This window comes from Trachypithecus francoisi, unplaced genomic scaffold (assembly GCF_009764315.1).
Source record: "Trachypithecus francoisi isolate TF-2019V2 unplaced genomic scaffold, Tfra_2.0 Lachesis_group9, whole genome shotgun sequence".
Taxonomy (NCBI): domain Eukaryota; kingdom Metazoa; phylum Chordata; class Mammalia; order Primates; family Cercopithecidae; genus Trachypithecus; species Trachypithecus francoisi.
Genome location: NW_022681474.1, coordinates 34,822,594 through 34,848,303, shown reverse-complemented (window position 1 = coordinate 34,848,303; position 25,710 = coordinate 34,822,594). Strand labels below are relative to the sequence as shown.

Genomic DNA, 25,710 nt, shown 5'->3' with positions numbered 1-25,710 from the left:
CATTCCTGTGTTCACTGAAGTAGCAGTTTGAATTTCCTTCAAGAACTTTTTCTTTGCATTTGTAACTGTTTGGTACAAGAGGCCTCATTTTCAGCCTTTCTCTGCTTTCCATATGTCTTCCTCACTAAGCTTCATCATGTCCAACTTCTTACTTCAAGCAAGAGACATGCCACCCTTCCTTTCACTAGAACACTTAAGGCGGCATTGCAGGGTTATTAACTGGCCTAATTGCAATATTGTTGTGTCTTGAGAATAGGGAGGCCAACAGAGAGGGAGAGATGAAGGAATGGCCAGTTGGTGGGGCAGTCAGAACACACACAACATTTATTGACTAAATTTGCTGTCTTAGTGGCATGGTTTGTGGCACCCCAAAATAATTACAATAGTAACATCAAAGATCAGTAGTTACAGATCACCATAACAGATATAATAATAATGAAAAAGCCTGAAATACTGCCAGAATTACCAAAATGTGACACAGAGACAGGAACTGAGCACATGCTATTGGCAAAATGGCACCAATAGACTTGCTCAAAGCAGGATTGCCACAAACCTTTACTTTGTTTTTTAAAAATGGAGTATCTGCCAACCATAATAAAGCAAAGCACAATAAAATAAGATACGATTGTATATTATTGGCATTTCTGCCTTTTTCTTAGTACCATAAACTGAAAGCCCGGAATGACTGAGAAGGCCTTATTCACTGCCCACTGAAAGGGCAGCTAGGTCAGTGGTGAACTGACATTTGCTTATTTTCAGGATGACCTGCTGCCTTTCAAACCGGGAGACAGAGAGGTACTCATACTCTGCCTGAGAAATTATTGCCTTCCAAGCCCGGCTGCTCAGAGCCTTCACAAGCCCAGCTTCAACTCATTCTAAGTTGGAAGTTGTCATCCACGTATCCCTCTAGAACAGGGAGTTGCCTTTACTGCCTCTGCCCCCTGCTCTAACCACATCTGGCCATAAAGGAGGGCACAGACACTTACTGAGCACCCACTGTATATCTGGACCCATGGAAAGCACAGCCAGCCCCTCTAACTCTGTTCTCCATTTGCAAACATTGAACTAAATTCAGATGACTTGAATGTATACCTGCTTGTGATTCATCAAGTGGTAAAGATGGCATTGTGTATGATGTGTAGCATTTCCCCAGCAGGAGAAAACACCAGCTGTGGCTGGGAGGTAGGAGGCCAGGTTCCAATCAAAACTCTGTGGTTAACTGGCTGAGTAGCTCTAGGCAGTGCCTTCCGCTCTCTGCATCCCAGCCTCATCTAAACTATGAGGGGGTGGATGAGATCACTTCTGCGGAGCCTGTGACTCAGCCCCCAGGCCTTTGCACAGGCTGTTTCCTCAGCCTGGGATGCCTTTTCCCCATGCATCCACCTGGTAAGCTGAGTCTTCAAATCCTGAGATTCAAAGCTGAGTCTTTGAATCCTTTTTCAGTAGCCACTTCCTTTGTGAAGCACTCCCAGACACAGAACCATCCTGCTCTCCCAACAGCAAATAATTCAATACTCTCTCTTCTGTTCCACATCTGTACCTTGGACATAAGTCAACTGTGCTGAAAGGCACAGTAGGCTTCCTATGCTGAAATTATTCACAGACTTAATAACTACAAAATAAAAGCTGCAATTCAGCTTTACCTACTGTCTAGCATAGAGCTTGGGACACAGTAGAGGCCCTATAGAGGCTTCGTGAATCAATGAACACGTGCATGAACTAATTCTTTATGATTTCTTAACTCTACTCCAGTTTTAGGGGATTGATATTATGGTGGAGAGAAAGACACACACTTCTTGCTGAAGCATTTCTTGTATGTTTCTCAAGGGCAGGGGCCATTCCTCGCTCACTTTTTGTCTCACCAGGGATTGGCACTGAGTAGGTGCTCAGTAAATACGTGTCACATTGAACAATATTGACATGTGACCCCAGCCCCAGCCCTCCACACTGGGGGAGCAGTCTCTCCAGGGGGCTAAACAATTTCTCTAAGACTTTGAACTCATCATCACAAAGGGTGTGTAAATTAGGGATTAGATTTGGAAAGAAAATATCTACACTGGCACTAGTGCAGGGACCTGCAGGCCAAGCTATGGGTGACACAGTGGCATCTGCAAAGAAAACCCCACCAGCTCCAATAGTGTGCTCAAGAGTGTTACAGTGGTAGCTAGTCAGACATGAACAGGGCAGAAGAGGGCCCCCACATCCCACCAGGCAAGTCAGGCAATCATTAGGTGATGGTTAGACAATTGTCACACTGCCTCTCTAAAATAATCCTAGGTCGCAACCAGCACCAGGGAAAGGCAATCTCCCTACAGATAGAAAACACCTAAAACTGGTGATCATCAGTTTCCTGATAAGATCTCAGGAGTTGGGCGAGTGGACTCAAGCATGTGCATTAAGACACGAAATGGCAGAGTTGACCTTACAGGAGCATTCCACCAGTAAAAGGGAAGAACTCCTCGGGTAAGCACGCATACAACTCCAGTAAACACACTGCACATGCTCCCCTCCAAAGGAGCTAGCAGGCCACCGCGCATGCGGGCAGCTCACCCCAAGGGAAGAATCAAGTGAGAAGGCTGGCGTGGTGGCTCATGCCTGTAATCCCAGCACTTTGGGAGACCAAAGTGGGCAGATCGCCTGAGGTCAGGAGTTCGAGACCAGCCTGACCAACATGGAGAAACCCTATCTCTAATAAAAATACAAAATTAGCCAGGCATGGGGTACGCCTGTAATCTCAGCTACTCAGGAGGCTGAGGCAAGAGAATCACTTGAACCCGGGAGGTAGAGATTGCAGTGAGCTGAGATTGCACCATTGCACTCCAGCCTGGGCAACAAGAGCAAAACTCCATCCCCCCTCCGCCAAAAAAAAAAGGAATCAAGTGAGATGCAAGACCCCAGAAGCAAGCCAACATATAAAACCCCAAGTCAAAAGGTCAATTCCTGCACTTGTTCTTCAAGTTACCTGCTTGGGCCTCTTCCAAGTGTACTTTCCTTGCTTTCATTCCTGCTCTAAAGCTTTGGGGGTTTTTTTGTTGTTGTTGTTCTTGCTGTTTTTAGACAGAGTCTCACTCTGAAGCCCAGGCTGGAGTGCAGAGGCACGATCTCAGCCCACTGCAGAGTTTCAAGTGATTCTCCTGCCTCAGCCTCCTGAGTAGCTGGGATTACAGGCACCTGCCACCATGCCCAGCTAATTTTTGTATTTTTAGTAGAGACGGGGTTTCACCATGTTGGCCAGGCTGGTCTCGAACTCCTGACCTCAAGTGATCCGCCTGCCTCAGCCTCCCAAAGTGCTGGGATTACAGGCGTGAGCCACCACACCCAGCCTCTAAAGCTTTTTAATAAACTTTCACTCCTGCTTCAAAACTTGCCTTGGTTTCTCCTTCTGACTTATGCCCCTCAGTCAAATTCTTTCTTCTGAAGAGGCAAGAACTGAGGTTGCTGCACACCTGTATGGATGTGCCACCACAAACAAGAGGACCATTACTATCATGGTTTATGGTCCAGGCTTAAGTAAAAACGTCCCCAAGGAGACAACATCTCCTACCACCCTAACAATAGTAATACTGATACATTTGTGGAGCAAAGTGTGGGTCTTGCAGGCTGCTGTTAAAAGGCTGTATTTGACCGGGCGCGGTGGGTCACACCTATAATCCTAGCACTTTGGGAGACCAAGGTGGGCAGATCATTTGAGGTCAGGAGTTTGAGAGCAGCCTGGACAACATGGCGGAACTCCGTCTCTACTAAAAATACAAAAATTAGCTGGGTGTGGTGGTGAATGCCTGTAATTCCAGTTGCTTGGGAGGCTGAGGCATGAGAATCGCTTGAACCCAAGAGACAAGGGTTGCAGTGAGCTGAGATCACGCCACTGCACTTCAGCCTGGGCGACAGGGAAAGACTCCATCTCAAAAAAAAACAGGGCTTCTGCTAAGATCTTCACCCGGGACAGCTGGATAAGCCAAGTGTCATCCAGCCAGGGATAACTTCTCCTTTTTCCTTTTCTTAGGACTCAAGGTCAGATTAAAATGGATTCTACTATGTTTTTTCATGTAACCCTAATGGGGTAGGTATTGCCTCCATTTCACAGACAAGGCAAACTGAGGTCCAGAGAAGTTAAATAACCAGCCCAAAGTCACACAGCCAGTAAGCGGCAGAGTTGGGATGTGAAGATAGCTCTTCAGACTCCAAAATCCACTCCTCTCTCCTCACACTCCTTTAGTGTCTGCAAACTGTCAGCATATCATTTCTCACCAAATCATTCACTTCATGACAGTTCCTCATAGTACATGGCCTGCCACTGTGCCTAGAGCTGGATATCTCAGGATAGACAGTGAGCCACTTTTTAAGTTCTGTGCTCAAGGCAGAAATCTCTCCTGCAGCCCAGACTAAGAGGGTGAGAAAGGAGATCAGCCTCCAGGGTCGAACCTTGGGAACTGAGTGTGGCCTAATACACATCACCTCACCCAACAGCTGATGACGACTCCCCAAGTGGCCACATTAATCACCCACCCACCACAGGGACTGCGGTTCTTTTTATAACTCCAAGCAGCTGAGCCCAGCCGGGCTGTACAGCCACTCCACATTTATGGCTCCACAGGCCTGCAGGATATGATTTTTGGCAAGGCCTCCAGATCAATTAGCCAAGTCAGCACTGGAAAGCTGGGAGCTTGTGGGGTGGGAACCAGGTCAGGAATTCTCCCAGGGCCCCTGACTCAGTCAGCAGATGGCTACCTCAGGCCAGTGGAGCTGAGCAGAGGCCTTGGGTGGAGGGCTATAGAGAGCCATTGGAAGACAAGGTCATGGCAGCAGCAAAGCACCCAGAGAAGTAAAGTACAGGGTGAAGGCCTACATCCGGAATGAGCTAAAAAAGGACTCTAGATTGCACATTATGAGATGCAAAAGCAGGGCCCCTGTCTTAAAAAATACCTTTATAATTTCTCTTAATCTGGCCTGAGCTATGTGCTTCCCAGAGTCCTCTCCAATCATCCAAGAGGAAGCTTCCTCCTACTCGGAAGTGACTGACCACTGAATTTTCAAAATAGGTGCACACACCACCCCAGCCCCAGTACCTAGAGAGCAGCTGAGAGGAGGAGATCTCTCTCTCTCTCTCTCTCTCTCTCTGGAGGCTGTCACATCCCATGACCTAAGATTCTTACTAAGATGGGGCATGTGGGAAGGGAGGTAGAGTCAGAAATTCAATCCCTGGTGAGTAGCTTTTGTAATGAAAGGTGCACCATTGTCAATGTCCAGAAAGCCAAACACAAGACACAGATTAGGTTTATCAGTCTGAAGAAATGTCAGTAGTGGAAGTTCGGTAGTCTATCTGCTGGGAGGGCAATGCCCCCATGCTTTGGGTTTTAGCAGCCCTGTGACCAGATAGGCTCAGTTTGGTCCCACCTGGAGCTCTCTATCAGTTTTGGGGACTCCTTGGCCCTTCCTCCTCCTGCTTGCAGGAGGCAAAAAAAAAAAAGTGTTGTTGAGGCAAAGTGAGAGCCTCATTAATAAGAACAGTGGGGGATCCCTACTCCACAACCCTCACCCACCACTTGGGTGAGAGCATTTGTTACTAGATCCATGGGGTCTTCCAGAAAGCCATGTCTCCATCAGCACCCATCCTTGTTGCCAAAACTATAAAGAGCTATGAAGTGTGTGAGATGTTGCTCTACTTTTAAGCTAATCTAGTTTCCTGGCAGAAGACACAAAAGTCCTGGGTCAGAGACTAAGGACTCTGTTGCTCAGGGGACAGCAGGCAGCAAGATCTTCATGTTACCCTCACACTCCCAGTCCCACAGGGCCAATGTGGAGGCAGGCCCATGTGGATGCTACCATGGTTTTGTGTCACAGCTGAGGGACACAGCAGAAGAAACCTCCAGTCTTAAAAGGGGGCTGCTAGCAAACATGCCTGTTAGGTTCTAGCCCAAACTGAGGTCTGAGGGGAGTCAGTGAGTGGGTGGCAGGTAGCTGGAAAAACACTCAAGGAATCATAGGCAGTTTCAACATTGCTTTATTCTCTCTGGGCACTAGCCATATGTACAGCATCAGCAGGGTAATTATACCTTTTACAGACAATAGTGGCTCCAAGCCAAGCACAAGCTCACGTGAGTGGTCACCTAACGCACCTCACATGGCATGGTTACATAATGTGTGGAGTTGTGCACCTGCGCTCCAAACCCGCTGAGTCATGCTGTGCCAGAAAGCCACTTCAGCCTGCTCCTGACTAAAGCACAGCCATTTTCCTTACACTCTACCTCCTAGGCCAAGGGCATCTTCCAGGTAGGGATACATGCCCATAGGGCAGATCCCTGAATCCACGACCCACAACAATACAGAGAGCAACAGCTCACTACTACGATCCCAACTATGCTACTTATGACTATTAGGGCCCAGCATAGGCCAGAGCCCAGGGATGCCCACCATCTCTGCTGGAGGTTGTCAGTAAGGCTCTCGACTGCCTTAATCTCCTATGAGGCCCCTTGAAGGGCTGCTGTTATGTTCTGCCAAGTGTTTTCAGGAATAAAAGTACAGCATTGTGTTCCTAAAAGGGCACAGGTGCCTCGTTGGGCATCAATTACTATGTCTAAGGCCATTTGGTTTTGCAACACCACCTTTCTTATGTGATCAACTTCATCCATTAATAGGAGGAGGGCCACTCAGGTGTAATTCAGAGCCTGAGCAGTGTGCTCTGCAAAAGCAGTAACTTGTGCTTCTACAGTTATGACACGCACTCCAGGGATAGTCACTGCCAGGGGGTAGAACCACCAAGGGGTTCATTGTACTTGCAAAACCCGAGAGCATAGAGCCTCCTGGTTATGTAGGTATCTAGGCAATGTGGAGAGAACAGTGGCAGGTACATAAGGCCAAGTCCACTACATAGTGATACTGTCCCAGTTCCGTCATCAAATAGTCCATCAAATTCATGATTGATGATACAGATGCATGCAAAGGGAGTATTACTTTATTCAGTTCCCCACAGTCCACCATTATCTCCCAAGTTCCATCAGGCTTTGTAACTGGCCACACCAGTTAGTTGTAGAGGCTGTGGGTGCCATATATTATCTGCACTTCCTCTAGCTCTTTAATTGTCTCAGTTATCTCCATCTACCCAGCTGGCAAACAGTATTAACGGGTGGAAGTAACCCATCAGGGTTGTGGCAGAACCTAAGGCTGGTGATGTGTATGTCCAACACCACCAGCTTCACCACATGAACTCAAGGTCTGAATTCCCTAGCTGTGGTTTATAATGCCAGGTCATGTAAAATGTTCATCCCCAGAATGTATTCTAGCATGGGAGAGACATACACAGTATATAAACTGGAGCCAAATGGCCGATGCCAAGGTGTAGAGATACAGGTTTCACTTTCACTGACCAGCCTCCATAACTATCATTGTATGCAGTTTTGTCCCAAAATTCATCCAGGTTCCCATAAACAAGGCTACAGTCTGCTCCAGTATCTACCAGTGCCAGCACCCACCATACACTCGTGGGGGACCAGTGGATTGTCAATTCCACATGTGGCCTCCAGTCGTCTGATGTCCCCCTAAGCTGGGCACCTCAGCCAGTGCCCTAATCAAAGAGAAAAGGCTCTACATTTCCGCCTGGCTGCAGCAGGTAGTCTTTGATCTGGAGCACCCAGGTGGGACCGAGTCATGCAGTAATGTCCTTCTCCCCCTTGGGCATTTTCTGGAATTGCTGCTCTGGAGACAAGTGTCTCCACAAAGTTGAGTACTTCATTAGCTGTTTATCAATTTTCTCTCAGTCAACCCTGGCCAAAATCAAAAGTATCCACATCTATGAGCACGTCACTCATTGGGCCCCCTTTTGTCCCATGGGGGAGCCCCTTGTGGGAAAGGCACCTTCCCCTTCTTTACAGCATGGACCCCTCAGTCCTGCTGACAGCCTTCTGTTTCCCTGAGGGCCACCATAGCAGTGATCACTTCGTGTATGTGGTGCCCCACGTATGGGGTGAGGACAGCAGCTCGGGGATGCAGAACCCAAAAGGAGATCCCTCATGTGGGAGATGAAACATTCACCATCTGACCCCCAATTATTCAGATCAAACATAGCGTGCCACATACCCATCTCCCAGATGGCTTGCACCATATTGGCACATGACTGCCATTTGCTCACAGTTTTGGGTATTTCACCAGCATTGTTCCACACAGTCTATATGGCTGCCCATAGCCACACAGTCAAGGTGTGGTCACCTTGTCCTGCTGCTCACCACCTGCTCACTTGCAACTGCTGACAGAGGGTGGGATGAGTCATGATGGAGGCCAGTTCTTCCATCTCAGAGACAGAACAAGAGATACTATCTGTTCCCTTGTCCCACAAACGAAGCATCCAGGCAGTCAGAGGTTCCCCTGGATGGTAGCGGAACTGCTTACCTAATTTCTGAAACCCAGTTGGGGTACAGGGAATATACGAAGTGTGTTGCATTATGGTGGGGGGAGTCCCTGAGTCTGCCCTTGGGGCCCCATCGGCTGTTCATGATCTATCTTCTGACAAACCACTGGGTAAGCCCACAACAAGAGTTCCTCCTCCTCAATATCAGACTGAGTGGGGGCCTCAGGTCAAGATGGTGGACCCAGGCCTGCATTCACTGCAGCCTCTAATTCTTTTTCTGATCAGTGTAGCTGGGCCTCCAGGCACCTCACCTGCACCTGGAGGTCCCCATTCACAGCAGCCTCTAACTCTTTCTGAGCTCTGTAGCTGGGCCTCCAGGTGCCTCACCTGAGCCTGGAGGTCCCTTACCTACACTACATCCCTCAGAGACTGTGTGTGTACTTCCCACTGCACAGTCAAAAATGCCCATCCAACTCTGCCAGCAAAGGTTTGCTCCTTGGTGTTCTGTGCTTCCTGCTGCTTCAGCACCTTCTCCACGCTTGTGGGGGAACCCATCTACTGCCACCCAGGTTTCCACCAGAGCCCATCCAAGAAGCACAGCTGCCACCAGGTATCACAGTCTATTTTGCTGCCACATGGCCAACCTGGAATTGGTGGGGACAGAAAGCTCACTTATGTTGAGATCCTGCTCACAGTGCCAATTGTCAGGTTCTAGACCAAACTGGGTCCGAGGGGAGTCAGTGGGCAGGTGGCAGGTAGCTGGAAAAACACTTAAAGAATTGTAGGCAGTTTTGATATGGCTTTATTATCTCTGTGGGCATGAGCCTGGGCACGAGCTGTGCATACAGTGTCATCAGGGTAATGATACCTTTTATAGACAATAGTGGCTCTGAGCCAAGCACAAGCTCACATGAGTGGTCACCTAATGTGCCTCATGCAGCATGGTTACATAATGCATGGAGTTGTGTGCTTGCACTCCAAACCCGCTGAGTCATGCTGCACTAGAAGGCCACCTCAGCTTACTCATGACTAAAGCACAGCCATTTCCCTTACACTGCAACATCCCCACCCTGGGGGACAGCAAACAAATCTGACCTTCACCCTGGAGACAAGATCTTTATCTTCCAAGGCCATTTCCAACTCTGTTTGCTATACAAAAATCCTTGAAAAGATAGTCTGGAACAAAAGCTGTGACAACACACAACAGATCCAAGGGAATTGTCTCCCAACAGATACTGTTGGGGCTAATGTGAGCCTGTGAGCTGAGAGGCAAGAGGCCTCCTGTCTCCTTAAGTACAAGGGCAAGCAGTGAGCAACAGGCTTTTCTTCCCTGGGCCTTGCATGGGACCAGAGCATCCAGAAGCAGAATCTGAGACCATCTGGGTGAGGGCTAGTAGGGGAGCCAGGTACCTTGGGTTGTGGAGAAGGAAGGCGGCCAGGGAGGGGTGGGCACTTACAAGACCATATCAAACTAATAAGGGAGAAGCCACTGAGGGGCAGCCTCTGACTTAGCTGACAACCCCTCCTCCGTTTCTCTTGGCCATTGATGACAGAGGACCCCTACCCTGGTGACCACCCACAGAGGCCCCTACCCTTAGGGCTTCCTCCTCTGCCCCAGGGTCCCTCATTACTTTCCTCACCCTAGCAGGAGAAAAGGCCCCAGGGAACTCCAGCTGGTGGTGTTACAGGTAGACAGACATGCATGGGACAGGAGAGAGCTCTCCTCCACCTACTACATTGAATGATCATTTGGCAGTTGTCACATTGTCTCTCTAAAAGTGATAAATTGGCAGTCAGCACCAGGGAGCGGCCATTTCCTGATGGTCCACATCTGTTGCATTAAAGTGTTAATTGAATGCAGGTGCCAGGGAGAAGCAAAAAGGGGCTTCCAACAAAATCTCAGGTATTGGACTAGTGAGCCTGGGCATGTGCATCAAGAAACAAAATGGTGGAGTACTACCTTCAGGGGCCACTCCACCGGAAAAGGGAAGAAAGTTTCAGATAGGTATGCATACAAATTCCTAACCACACTGTGCATGCTCACCTCTGAGTGTAAGGAGGGCACTGTGCCTGTGGGCAGCCCACCCTATGGGAAGAATCATGGGAAAGCAGCCAGCCTAGAAAGTCCTAGGATCAGGGCTAAACACTACACTTGACCTTCACGTGCCTGCTTGGGTTTCTTCCAAGCATATTTTCCTTTCTTTCCTTTTCTAAAACCTTTTAAATAAATTTCCACTCCTGCTCTGAAACTTGCGTTGGTCTCTCCTTCTTATGCCCCTCAGTCGAATTCTTTCTGAGGAGGAGGCAAGAATTGAGGTTCCTGCAGACCTATATGGATTCCCTGCCAGGTGACTCAGATACCTTCCACCCATAACAGTGGGAACCTGAGGGCTCCACCAATTCCACAATTCCACAAAACTCTGGAATCAGGTGGCACAGGTTCAAGTCCTGGTGCCAATACTAACCATCCAGGTGAGTTGATACAAGTTATTTTACCTTTAAGTGCCTCAATTTCCTTCTCTGTAAAATTAAAAGAATAGTGGTATCCACTCATAAGGGATCTTTGTTTATTTCAATAGGTTTTTGGGGGAACAAGTGGTGTTTGGTTACATAAATGAGCTCTTTAGTAGTGATTTCTGAGATTTTGTGCACCCATCACCTGAGCAGTGTACACTGTACCCAATGTGTAGTATTTTAGCCCTCACCTCTCCCACCCTTTCCCCCAAGTTCCCAAAGTCCATTGTATCATTCTTATGCCTTTGCATCCTTTCACGAGGGATCTTCTGAAGATGAATCCAATGATTCATGGGCCGTGCTAAGCAATCATGAAGGAGCTCCACCACAAATGATGACTGCTGTGATTGTAACAGTGTTTCTGGAGGGAAAACTGAAAGCAGAAAGTGGAGGTGAATGGGCCAAGGTCATGCTGTGGGAGAATGTAAGCTCTGATGTTCCAAACCAGGTTCCCCAACATCCTGTCCACGGTACCCACTCCAGCCAGGGGTGCCCTGTTGACCAATTCCTCTTTCTTTTTTCCTTCTTCTCTCCAACATCAGCAGCTTTGTACCCCCACCTGAGCACTAGATCCCTCAGCAGGGGGATTCCACACACTGCCCCTGACACATATAGGATCTGTAAGTGTTTTAGGCAAGTAAGCTGTGCTGATGAGGGTCAGACAGAGGTCAGTTTGAGTCCTGGTTCTGCCACTTAACAGCTCTGTGACTTAGGGGATGTTTCTTAAACCCTCTGAGCCTCAGTTTCTCCACATGGAAAATAGGGACATCATTGACCTAGTTTCTTGGTCTGTGGTGAGGGTGAAATGTATGGAAAGTGTTTAGCAGAGCACCTGGTACATTGTAAGGATTCAACAAATGGCTGTTAATCTGACTGCATTTGATATTATTGCTTTAAATGAGCAAATTACAAAATAAGACACCGAGGTTTGGGGACTTTGGTAGATTCTGTGCTCAGTTTTTTTCTAAACGAGATCATGGATGAGCATGATGGCCCTCTGACAATTGTACAGAGCTATGCAGGTGACAGAGGAGATGCTGTTCATGACTACAGGGTGCGCAAACACGCTGCCATCACAAGGGCCTGAGAGCAGAGCCCCAGGCAGAGCTACAGCAGGGTGAGGGCCATGTGACTACAGACTGAGCCCTCGCCACCAGGGTAAGAGCAAAAGGTGAAGATGGCCAAAACGTCAGCAGCCCACTAGGTCATTTCACATTCACAGTGACCCTCTGATTTGCTGGGCAGGTGGATATTAATTCCTCTGTTTTCAGATGTGGAAACGGAGACTCCAGCCCAAAGTCACAGAGATCTGGCCTGCACCTCTGCATCTCCAAAGGCTCGTGTTTTTGTTTTTGTTTTTTAACAAAAGCTCTATATTTACCCCAAAGATAAATTGCCTTCTAACTCTACCCCAAACCAAAAGGAACACAAAAAGTTGCTCATAAATTTAAAATGGCATTTTCCCCCATTTACTGACAAAAAGCCTTCAAACATAAAAGGGTTGGAGGTCACTTCCAAGATGGCCGAATAGGAAGAGCTCCAGTCTGCAACTTCCAGCAAGATCAACACAGAAGACAGGTGATTTCTGCATTTGCAACTGAGGTACCTGGTTCATCTCATTGGGACTGGTTGGACAGTGGATGCAGCCCATGGAGGGTGAGCTGAAGCGGGGCAGGGCGTTGCCTCACCTGGAAGGGCAAGGGGTTGGGAAGTCATGACAGACTGTACCTGGAGAAATGGCACACTTCTGACCAAATACTGCACTATTCCCACAGTCTTAGCAACTGGCAGACCAGGAGATACCCTCCCATGCTTGGCTCAGTGGGTCCCACGTCCACAGAGCCTTGCTCACTGCTAGCGCAGCAGTCTGAGATCAACCTATGATACTGCAGCTGGATGGGGGAAGGGGCATCTGCCATTGCTGAGGCTTCAGTAGGTCACAGTGTAGACAAAGAGCACGAACTGGGTGGAGCCCACCACAGCTCAGCAAGGCCTACTGCCTCTATAGATTCCACCTCTGGGAGCAGGGCATAGTAGAATAAAAGGCAGCAGACAGCTTCTGCAGACTTAAACATCTCTGTCCAACAGCTCTGAAGAGAGTAGCAGTGGTTCTCTCAGCATGGCATTCGAGCTCCAAGAACAGATAGACAGACTGTCTCCTCATGTGGGTCCCTGACCCCTGTGTAGCCTGACTGGGAAACATCTCCCAGTAGGGGCTGACAGACACCTCAAACAGGCAGGTGCCCCTCTGGGATGAAGCTTCCAGAGGAAGGATCAGGCAGCAATATTTGCTGTTCTGCAGCCTCCACTGGTGATACCCAGGCAAACAGGGTCTGGAGTGGACCTCCAGCAAACTCCAACAGACCTGCAGCTGAGGGGTCTGACTGTTAGAAGGAAAGCTAACAAACAGAAAGGAATAGCATCAACATCAACAAAAAGGACATCCACACCAAAATCCCATCTGTAGGTCACCAACATCAAAGACCAAAGGTAGATAAAATCACAAAGATGGGGAGAAACCAAAGCAGAAAAGCTGAAAATCCCAAAAAACAGAGCACCTCTTCTCCTCCAAAGGATTGGAGCTCCTCGCCAGCAAGGGAACAAAGCTGGATGGAGAATAAATTTGATGAGTTGACAGAAGCAGGCTTCAGAAAGTCGGTAATAACAAACTTCTCCAAGCTATAGGAGCATGTTCTAATCCATCCCAAGGAAGTTAAAAACCTTGAAAAAAGGTTACACGAATGGCTAACTAGAAAAAACAATGTAGAGAGGACCTTAAATGACCTGATGGAGCTGAAAACCATGGCATGAGAACTTCATGATACATGCACAAGCTTCAATAGTCAATTTGATCAAGTGGAAGAAAGGATACCAGTGATTGAAGATCAAATTAATGAAATAAAGTGAGAAGACAAGATTCGAGAAGAAAGAGTGAAAAGAAATGAACAAAGCCTCCAAGAAATATGAGACTACATGAAAAGACGAAATATACATTTGATTGGTGTACTGGAAAGTGATGGGAGAATGGAACCAGGTTAGAAAACGCTATTCAGGATATTATCTAGGAGAACTTCCCTAACCTAGGAAGGCAGGCCAACATTCACATTCAGGAAATACAGAGAACACCACAAAGACACTCCTCGAGAAGAACATAATGGTCAAATTCACCAAGGTTGAAATGAAGGAAAAATGTTAAGGGCAGCCAGAGAAAAAGGTCGGGTTACCCACAAAGGGAAGCCCCTCAGACTAAGAGCAGATCTCTCGGCAGAAACCCTACAAGCCAGAAGAGAGTGGGGGGCAATATTTAGCATTCTTAAAGGATAGAATTTTCAACCCAGAATCCCATATCCAGCGAAACTAAGCTTCATAAGTGAAGGAGAAATAAAATCCTTTACAGACAAGCAAATGCTGAGAGATTTTGTCACCACCAGGCCTGCCTTACAAGAGCTCCTAAAGGAAGCACTAAACATGGAAAGGAACAGCCAGTAGCAGCCACTGCAAAAACATGCTAAATGGTAAAGACCATTGCCGCTATGAAGAAACTGCATCAATTAATGAGCAAAATAACCAGCTAGCATCATAATGATCAAATTCAAACATAACAATATTAACCTTAAATGTAAATGGACTAAATGCCCCAATTAAAAGACACAGGCTGGCAAACTGGATAAAGAGTCAAGACTCATCAGTGTGTTGTATTCAGGAGATCCATCTCACGTGCAAAGATGTATATAGGCTCAAAATAAAGGGATGGAGGGAGATTTACCAAGCAAATGGAAAGCAAAAAAGCAGGGGTTACAATCCTAGTCTCTGATAAAACAGACTTTAAACCAGCAAGCATCAAAAAAGACAAAGAAGGCCACTACATAATGGTAAAGGGATCAATTCAACAAGAAGAGCTAACTATCCTAAATATACATGCACCCAATACAGGAGCACCCAGATTCATAAAGCAAGTCCTTAGAGACCTACAAGGAGACTTAGACTCCCACATAGTAATAATAGGAGACTTTAACAACGTTTTGTCAATATTAGACAGATCAACGAGACAGAAGGTTAACAAGGATATCCAGGACTCGAATTCAGCTCTGCACCAAGCAGACCTAATAGACATCTACAGAACTCTCCACCCCAAATCAACAGAATATACATTCTTCTCAGCACCACATCACACTTGCTCTAAAATTGACCACATAATTGGAAGTAAAGCACTCCTGAGCAAAAGTAAAAGAATAGAAATCACAAGAAATTGTCTCTCAGACCACAGTGCAATCAAATTAGAACTCAAGATTAAGAAACTCAGTCAAAACTGCACACCTACATGGAAACTGAACAACCTGCTCCTGAATGACTACTGGGTAAATAACAAAATGAAAGCAGAAATAAAGATGTTCTTTGAAATCAATGAGAACAAAGACACAATGTACCAGAATCTCAGACACATTTAAAGCAGTGTGTAGTGGGAAATTTATAGCACCAAATGCACACAAGAAAAAGCAGGAAAGATCTAAAACTGACACCCTAACACCACAATGAAAAGAACTAGAGAAGCAAGAGCAAACACATTCAAAAGCTAGCAGAAGGCAAGAAATAACTAAGATCAGAGCAGAACTGAAGGAGATAAAGACACAAAAAAACCTTCAAAAAATCAATGAATCCAGGAGCTGGTTTTTTTTTTTAAAGATCAACAAAATAGACAGCTAGCAAGACTAATAAAGAAGAAAAAAGAGAAGAATCAAATAGGCGCAATAAAAAATGATAAAGGGGATATCACCACCAATCCCACAGAAATACAAACTACCATCAGAGAATACTATAAACACCTCTACACAAATAAACTAGAAAATCTAGAAGACATGGAAAAATTCCTGGACACATACACCCTCCCAAGACTAAACCAGGAAGAAGTTGAATCTCTGAAGAGACCAATAACAGATTCTGAAACTGAGACAATAATTAATAGCCTACTAACCAAAAAAGAAGTCCAGATAGATTCACAGCCAAATACTACCAGAGGTACAAAGAGGAGTTGGTACCATTCCTTCTGAAACTATTCCAATCAATAGAAATAGAGGGAATCGGAATCCTTCCTAACTCATTTTATGAGGCCAGCATCGTCCTGATACCAAAGCCTCACAGAGAAACAGCAAAAAAAGAGAATTTTAGACCAATATCCCTGATGAACATCGATGCAGAAATCCTCAATAAAATACTGGCAAACCAAATCCAGCGGCACATCAAAAAGCTTATCCATTACGATCAAGTCGGCTTCATCCCTGGGATGCAAGGCTGGTTCAACATACACAAATCAATAAACGTAATCCATCACATAAACAGAACCAATGACAAAAACCACATGATTATCTCAATAGATGCAGAAAAGGCCTTCGACAAAATTCAACAGCCCTTCATGCTAGAAACTCTCAATAAACTTGGTATTGATGGAATGTATCTCAAAGTAATAAGAGCTATTTATGACAAACCCACAGCCAATATCATACTGAATGGGCAAAAACTGGAAGCATTCCCTTTGAAAACCGGCACAAGACAAAGATGCGCTCTCTCACCACTCCTATTCAACACAGTGTTGGAAGTTCTGGCTAGGGCAATCAGACAAGAGAAAGCAATAAAGGGTATTCAATTAGGAAAAGAGGAAGTCAAATTGTCCCTGTTTGCAGATGACATGATTGTATATTTAGAAAACCCCATCGTCTCAGCCCAAAATCTCCTTAAACTGATAGGCAACTTCTACAAAGTCTCAGGATACAAAATCAATGTACGAAAATCACAAGCATTCCTATACACCAACAACAGACAAGAGAGCCAAATCATGAGTGAACTCTCATTCACAATTGCTACAAAGAGAATAGAATACCTAGGAATCCAACTTACAAGAGATGTGAAGGACCTCTTCAAGAAGAACCACAAACCACTGCTCAGTGAAACAAAAGAGGACACAAACAAATGGAAGAACATTCCATGCTCATGGATAGGAAGAATCAATATCTTGAAAATGGCCATATTGCCCAAAGTAATTTATAGATTCAATGCTATCCCCATCAAGCTACCACTGCCTTTCTTCACAGAATTGGAAAAAACTACTTTAAAGTTCCTATGGAACCAAAAAAGAGCCCACTTTGCCAAGACAATCCTAAGCAAAAGGAACAAAGCTGGAGGCATCACGCTACCTGACTTCAAACTATACTACAAGGCTAGAGTAACCCAAACAGCATGGTACTGGTACCAAAACAGATATATAGACCAATGGAACAGAACAGAGGCCTCAGAAATAACATCACATATCTACAACCATCTGATCTGACTAAACCTGACAAAAACAAACAATGAGGAAAGGATTCCCTATTTAATAAATGGTGCTGGGAAAACTGGCTAGCCATACGTAGAAAGCTGAAACTGGATCCCTTTCTTATACCATACACAAAAATTAACTCAAGATGGATTAAAGACTTAAATGTAAGACCTAATACCATAAAAACCCTAGAAGAAAATCTAGGCAATACCATTCAGGACATAGGCATGGGCAAGGACTTCATGACTAAAACACCAAAAGCAATGGCAACAAAAGCCAAAATAGACAAATGGGATCTAATTAAACTAAAGAGCTTCTGCACAGCAAAATAAAGTATTATTAGAGTGAACAGGCAACCTACAGAATGGGAGAAAATTTTTGCAATCTACCCATCTGACAAAGGGCTAATACCCAGAATCTACAAAGAACTAAACAAATTTACAAGAAAAAAAAAACATCAAAAAGTCGACAAAGGATATGAACAGACACTTCTCAAAAGAAGACATTTATGCAGTCAACAGACATATGCAAAAATGCTCATCATCATTGATCATCAGAGAAATGCAAATCAAAACCACAATGAGACACCATCTCATGCCAGTTAGAATGGCAATCATTAAAAAGTCAGGAAACAGCAGATGCTGGAGAGGATGTGGAGAAATAGGAACGCTTTTACACAGTTGGTGGGAATGTAAATTAGTTCAACCATTGTGGAAGACAGTGTGGCAATTCCTCAAGGATCTAGAACTAGAAATACCATTTGACCCAGCAATCCCATTACTAGGCATATACCCAAAGTATTATAAATCACTCTACAATAACGACACATGCACACGTATATTTACTGTGGCACTATTCACAATAGCAAAGACTTGGAACCAACCCAAATGTCCATCAATGATAGACTGGATTAAGAAAATGTGGCACATATTCACCATGGAATACTATGCAGCCATAAAAAAGGATGAGTTCATGTCCTTTGCAGGGACATGGACGAAGCTGGAAACTGTTATTCTAAGAAAACTATCGCAAGGACAGAAAACCAAACACTGCTTGTTGTCACTCATAGGTGAGAGTTGAACAATGAGAACACATGGATACAGCGCAGGAACATCACATATCATGGCCTGTCGGGAGTCGGAGGCTGGGGGAGGGATCGCATTAGGAGAAATACCTAATGTAAATGACGAGTTGATGAGTGCAGCAAACCAACATGGCACATGTATACCTATGTAACAAACTTGTATATTGTGCACATGTACCCCAGAACTTAAAGTATAATTTTAAAAAAATAATAATTTTTTAAAAACATAAAAGGGTCTAAAATCTCAGAACTCCACTTTATAGTGAGAAGCAGAGTCTCCGAAAAGTAGAATCTCAGTGTGCACTGGTCTGGCCTGCCCCATTTCTCCCGCAGTGCGCATACTCCACCCCTGCCTACTCCTCTTCCCAGTGCACAGGCGTCAGCAGCTGTCTGCATCTCCCCAGTGATGCAAAGTTCACTACCTCCCAAGGGTGCTTATTTTATAATAGGACAATTATTTTCACTTTTTCTTTTTTTCTTTTCTTTTTTTTTTTTTTTTTTTTAAGACAGGGTCTCTGTCACCCAGGCTGGAGTGCAGTGGTGCAATCTCGACCTCTCAGATTCAGGCAATCCTCCCATCTCAGCCTCCTGACTAGCTGGGACTACAGGAGCACGCCACCATGCCCAGCTAATTTTTGTATTTTTTTGGTAGAGACAAGGTTCCACCATGTTGGTCAGGCTGGTCTTGAACTCCTGACCTCAAGTGGTCCTCCCGCCTTGGCCTCCCAAAGTGCTGGGATTACAAGCATGAGCCACCATGCCTGACCTATTAAAAAAAAAAATGATTGTGGTTAATTTGTGCCAGATGACTTTTAAATGTAAAAGGTATGATGATAGTTCATAGCAAGAATGATGCAATTGACAAACAAATTTCCTTTATATATGTGGCATGAAAAACAAGATAATAGGCCGGGCATGGTGGCTCACACCTGTAATCCCAGCCCTTTGGGAGGCTGAGGCAGGAGGATGACCTGAGGCCAGAGGTTCGAGGCCAGCCTGGCCAACATGGTGAAACTCTGTCTCTACTAAAAATACAAAAATTAGCTAGGCATGGTGGTACATTCCTGTAATCCTAGCTACTCGGGAGGTTGAGGCAGGAGAATCGCTTGAACTCAGGAGGCAGAGGTTGCAGTGAGCCGAGATCATGCCATTGCACTCTAGCCTGGGCTACAACAGCGAGACTCTGCTTCAAAAAAACAACAAAAAACAAAACAAATAAACAAAAAAACCTTGGTTTCTTACCCTAAGTTCAAGTTGGCCTCTCTTCTACCTGCGGGTCTAGCCTTTACTCTGAGCACTCAGGGCAACCATCCTTCCTTTTCAGTGAGGCTGTGCTGGACAGCAGTAAGGACTCTGTAAAGTTTGCTCATGATCCTTTATTCACACACAGGGTGCTTCCCAGTTCCTACAGCACTTGGACAGGCTCCAGCACTTTGACCCTCACTATAGCCCTGACAGTAGAAAGGGCTAACTTGGGCATGGACAGAGAAGTGGACACTCAGGAGACTTCCACAGCATCACTGGTTCCTGCATAAATGATTGCACCCAGCCTGGAAGCCAGGTCTCCAGATTCCCTGGTCAGTGCCCTGGCCAGTGCCACATTCATCGTATAGGATCACCACTCCCAGGAAACTCCTGGGGGCAGTCTGTATCAGTCCCAGCTATGCTTCCTGCTTGCTCTGAGACCTCTCTGTTTCATTTTCCTCATCTACAAAATGAGAAGCAGGATCAGAAAATATGGGGCAAGGGGGCCAAAGGCTGTTAGGCAAGAATTATTCCTGGCACTTCACCCTAACTGTTCTAGCCCTAGGTGGCAAAGGAAGTCACCTAGTAGTTAAGAGCAAGGGTTCTGAACTCAGTCATCCTGTGTTCAAATCCCACCTCTGCCACTTACTGTGTGACTTATGTAGTAGGGTCCTGGTAAAGATTAGATGAGATAATGCACATTGAGTGCTTAACACAATGTCTGCTCCCAGTCAATGTTCAAAATCATATTTTAAAATTTGATCTTTAGGCCAGGCACGGTGGCTCACACCTGTAATGCCAGCACTTTGGGAGGCCAAAGCTGGCAGATCACTTGAGCCTAGGAGTTCAAGACCAACCTGGACAACATGGTGAAACCCCATCTCTACTAAAAATACAAAAATTAGTCAGGCATGGTGGTACATGCCTATCATTGCAAGCTACTCAGGAGGCTAAAGCACAAGAATCACTTGAACCTGTGAGGTGGAGGTTGCAGTGAGCTGTGATCGCACCACTGCTCTCCAGCCTGGGTGACAGAGCAACACTCTGCCTCCAAAAATAATAATAATAAAATAAATTTGAATCTTTAATCCTCCCATTTCCACACTATGTACCCACCCCCCACTGCCAGCTCCCTGGTTCTGAGATACTCCTTCCTTTAGATGCCTGGCTTCTACTTGGCACCCTTCCCAAATTGCATGTTTATACCTTAGGTGATAGGGGGCATGGGACAGGGTTGGCCAGAGGAGGAATCTGAGCACACAAGGGGCTGTGTAACAGGGCATGGGAAAGATGGCGATCCAACCCACGAGGTAGAGGTCTAGGAAAGAGTTGCAAACCAGAAGTTGGTGAATATACTAGATAACACCTATCAGCTGCTGGGGGCAGGACAATCAGGAGGAGAAGCAAATAGAGATGCGCTCATTGGTTCTTCCCTTGGGAGTGGGTGGGAGTCATCCCCTGAAAATGGGGAAGAGACAGTCAGATGTGAAAGGAAAGAATTTGTTTGGGATAAAGTGAGTTTAAGGTTTCTGGGACTCACTCAAGGGAATCCGCACCCAGCACACATTGAGCACTTGGGTCTGGGTGCTCCCTGGGCTGGAAAGAGATCAGAGAGCCATCAACCTCTGGATGGTGATGAAGCCACAGGGATGGATGGGCTGATTCTGCAGTGAGCACAAACAGTGAGAAGAAAAGCTTGACTATGAAATTGAAGGCAGAATGATTCCTAATAGCTTGAAGTTTTGCCCTTTGAGAGAGAGTTTTGTGGTTCCTGGGGTACTCAGCGACTACCTTCTGGAGCAGGACTCTATCTTCAACTCTCTTTGTACACACCTCTCCAGCCCCTGGTCCCAGGGGTGAGCATCCAGACTTGAACACATTCTCCCATAGGAATCTTTCAGCAAATGACACTTCTAATGGTCTGCCCTGCTCTCCAATATGGGTCGATACACAAATTACATCTCCACCACGTTTCTTGCTATACTTGATGGTTGGGACGTTTTGCTTTTTTAGTTTCCTCAAAGATAAGCTGGACTTGAACTCCTGGGCTCAAGCAATCCTCCCACCTCAGCCTCCTAAGAGTTTTTGCCTTTAGCTTTTACTCTTTAATGATGAAAATTTCAAATATACATTAAAGCAGAGTATAATTATGCTTCATGTATAAGTCATAACCCAGATTTTTTTTTTTTTTGAGACGGAGTCTCGCTCTGTCACCCAGGCCATAACCCAGATTTAATGGTTAACTTGCAAGGCTGGGCACAGTGGCTCACATCTGTAACCCCAGCATTTTGGGAGACTAAGGCAGGAGGATTACCTGAGGCCAGGAGTTCAAGACCAGCCTGGGCAAGATAGCAAGACCCAAGAGCCCATCTCTACCAAAAATTAAAAATTAGCCGGGTGTGGAGGATCACTTGAGACCCAGGACTTCAAGGTTGACGCGAGCTATGATCGCACTACTACACCCCAGCCTGGGCAACAGAGTGAGACTCTGTCACTAAATAATAATAATAAAGCTGTGGCTAACCTTCATTTATATATTTCCCACACCCCTGCACATGCACACTCACACACTCTACCTCTCACTGGATTATTTTGAGACAAATCGTAAATAGTTCAGTACTTGTAAGTATAAGATCTCTTTATAGAAAGTAAACTTCCTTATTGAAGTGCAACATACATGCTGAAAAGTGGACACAAATAAGTATGTGCTCAAAGAATATAAGAAATATATGCATGTAATCCATATCACCCCTTCCCAGATCAAGAAATAAGACATCAGGTGGGGTGCGGTGGCTCACCCCTGTAATCCCAGCACTTTGGGAACCTAAGGTGGAAGGATCCCTTGAGTCCAGGAGTTTGAGACCAGTAGGGAGGCACCAACTCTACAAAAATATTTACAAATTAGTTGGGCATGGTGGCACTTGCCTGTGGTCCCTGCTACTTGGGAGGCTGAGGTGGGACGATCACTTGAGCCCAGTTCAAGGCTGCAGTGAGCCATGATTGCACAATTGCACTGTAACCTGGCAACAGAACTGTAAAAAAGGAAGGAAGGAAGGAGGAAGGAAGGAAGGAAGGAGGAAGGAAGGAAGAAGGGAGGGAGGGAGGAGGGAGGGAGGGAGGAGGGAAGGAGGGAAGGAGGGAGGAGGGAAGGAGGGAAGGAGGGAGGAGGGAAGGAGGGAAGGAGGGAGGGAGGGAGGGAAGGAAAGAAGGAAGGAAGGAAGGAAGAAGGGAGGGAGGGAGGGAGAGAGGGAGAGAAGGAAGGAGAGAGAGGAGGGAGGGAGGGAGAAAGAGAGAGAGAGAAGCGGGGGAGGGAGAAAGAGAAAGAAAGAGAGAGGAAGGGAGGAAGGAAGGATCATAAGCTGCCCAGAAAGCCCCTCCATGTACCTACCCTCTCCATCCCTAACACTGCTTCACAAAATAACCAGTCTTCTGACTTCTGACTTCTGTTGCCATAGATTAATTTTCCCCATTTTGAATTTCATTTACATGGTATCATACAGTTTGTATTCTGTTGTGTCTGGTTTTGTTCACTCAACTTTTTTTTTTTAGACGGAGTCTCACACTGTTGCCCGGGCTGGAGTGCAATGGTGTGATCTCGACTCACTGCAACCTCCACCTCCTGGGTTCAAGCCATTCTCCTGCCTCAGCCTCCCAGATAGCTGGGATTACAGGAGCCCGCCACAACACCTGTCTAATTTGTTGTATTTTTGGTAGAGACAGGGTTTCACTATGTTGGCCAGGCTGGTCTCGAACTCAACATTTTTATGTGAGATTCATCCATACTTGTCTCTTGTATCAGTCATTCATCATTTTTTTGCTGCTGTATAGAATTCCACTGCATGAATATTCTATCATTTCTTCACCCATCCTATTGTTTATGGGCATTTGGGTTGTTTCCATTTGGGCTATTTATGCACAGCACTGCCGTGACCAGTCTTGTCCATATCCTTTGTTGGACATAAGCAATTATTTCTATGGGGGCAGCAGTGGCACTGCTTACTCATAGGTATATGTATGTTTACCTTTTAAAAATATTACCAAATAGTTATTTAAACATTTTGATGTTTTTTGCCTCCTTTTTCTTTTTCTGTTTGTTTGTTTGTTTGTTTTTAGATAGGGTCTCACTCTGTTGCCCAGACTGAGTGCAGTGGCACTTTGGGAGGTGGAGGCAAGCAGAGCGCTTGAGGTCAGGAGTTTAAGACCAGCCTGGCCAACATGGTGAAACCCCATTTCTACTAAAAATACAAAAATTAGCTGGACGTGGTGGCACACTCCTGTAATCCCAGCTGCTTGAGAGGCTGAGGCAGGCTCACTGCAGCCTCAAACCTCCTAGGACTCAGGTGATTCTCCTATCTCAGCCTCCCTAGTGCTGGGACTACAGGCGTGCGCCACTAAGCCCGGCTAATTTTTGCATTTTTTGTAGAGATGGAACCTCCCTATGTTGCCCAGGCTGGTCTTGAGTTCCTCGGCTCAAGTAATCCACCCACCTCCACCTCCCAAAGTGCTGGGATTACAGGTGTGAGCTGCCACGCCCGGCCGCTTTTTGCCTTTTTCTTATGGATTTGTTGTTTTTCACATTTAGTTCTACATCCAGCTGGAATTTATTTCATATGGGGTACAGTGAGATTCAAGATACATCTTTTTCCCCTCTGGGTATCCAAATTTCATCTACCATTTATTGAAAAGAACATTCTTTCATTGCCTTTCAGTGAGTCGTATGTCACCATTCTGGTGACCATGTGTGGGTATTTGTTTCTGGATCTTATTCAGTCCATTGGCCTATTTTTCTATACTTATGCTAATACCACACTGACTTAGTTATTGTAGCTTTCCAACAAGTCTTTATATTTGGTGGTACAAGTTCTCCATTCCAACTTTGGTTTCTATTTATTCTTGACTAGCCTTGGCTCTTTGCATTTTCTATAAATTTTAGAATTTGCATGTACATTTCCATAACAGAATCTTAGAGTTTTTATTGGGATTACATTACAACTGCAGATCAAATTAGGGAGCAATGACTTGTCTACACCTTGAATTTTCTACATCACGAATGTTTTTTTTTTTTTTTTTTTTTATCCAAAATGTGTTTATTGAGATGGTTTCCCACTCATCTTGATTCAGAGTGCCTTTAGTGCTGCTTCCTCCTAAAGGAACATCCTTCTGTAAGCCTTGCTTTTCCTCCTGTAGGCTGGCAGAGGACAGTGGAGCAGCCAACACACAAAACTACCGTTTGTGCATGGCTAAAGACCGTGGTGATTTTATAGCATCCTGGGCATTTCACATCCATGAAGTAGGAATTGGGGCTCTGCACCAGGCGTTTCTTCTTGTGTTTCCTCTTCTCCTCTTCTGGGGAGGGATGAAGGAGATCCTTTGCGAGAGGCATGTTCTCGTGTGGGTAGGTCGTCACCGCCGGAAAGGCTACATCACGAATGTTGACATATCTCTCCCTTACATGATTTCCCTCGGTACGTGTTTTGGAGTTTTTGTATAGCAGTCATCCTTCATTAAACTTATCCCTAGGAATCTGTTGTATTATGATGCTCCCATAAATTGAATCCTTCTTTGTATTTCATTTATGATTGTTGCTGGTATGTCAACTTTGAATCCAGTGGCATTACTAATTTACTTATTAACTGAATCATTTTATTAGATTCTTTCCATTCACAATTTACTCAATATGTCATCTTCAAAAAATGATTGTTTTATTTCTTTCCAATCATAGGCCTTTATTTCCTTTTCTTGCTTATACTGGCTGCAACCCAGTGCCTGTTGAATATAACTGATGAAAGTAGGCCCCCGGTCCTATTCTATTTTCCAAGAAAAATGATTTAATATTTCACCTTCAAGTATGATGCTACCTGTAATTCTCATTCTTAAATTGTTGAGTTTTTTAATCATGAAAGAGTATTGAATTTTATCACATGCTTTGTCTACATCTACTGAGATTATCATACGTTTTTTAATCCTTTTTTTCTGTTATATGATAAATTATGTTGATTAATTCCCAAATAATAAACCATCCTTGGATCCATTCCAAAGCTGGAATAAACCTAGCTTTGTCATGCCTTATTATCTTTTGTATATACTGCTGGATTTAATTTGCTACAATATTTTTGGAATTTTTACATCTATGATTATGAGAGAGACTGACCTGTAATTTTTATGTTTTATAATATTCTTGTGAAGTTTTGTGATCAAAGTGATTCTGACCTCATA

General features: G+C 45.2%; 1 protein-coding gene across 1 annotated transcript; it reads right to left on the bottom strand.

The window, feature by feature from the left end:
- Window positions 1–24,547: 24,547 nt before the first annotated feature.
- On the bottom strand, window positions 24,548–24,909 carry LOC117082128 (40S ribosomal protein S27). Its single transcript, XM_033208683.1, has one exon. The coding sequence runs from the start codon at window positions 24,875–24,877 to the stop codon at window positions 24,623–24,625; it is 255 nt and encodes an 84-aa protein (XP_033064574.1). The 5' UTR covers window positions 24,878–24,909; the 3' UTR covers window positions 24,548–24,622.
- Window positions 24,910–25,710: the final 801 nt, after the last annotated feature.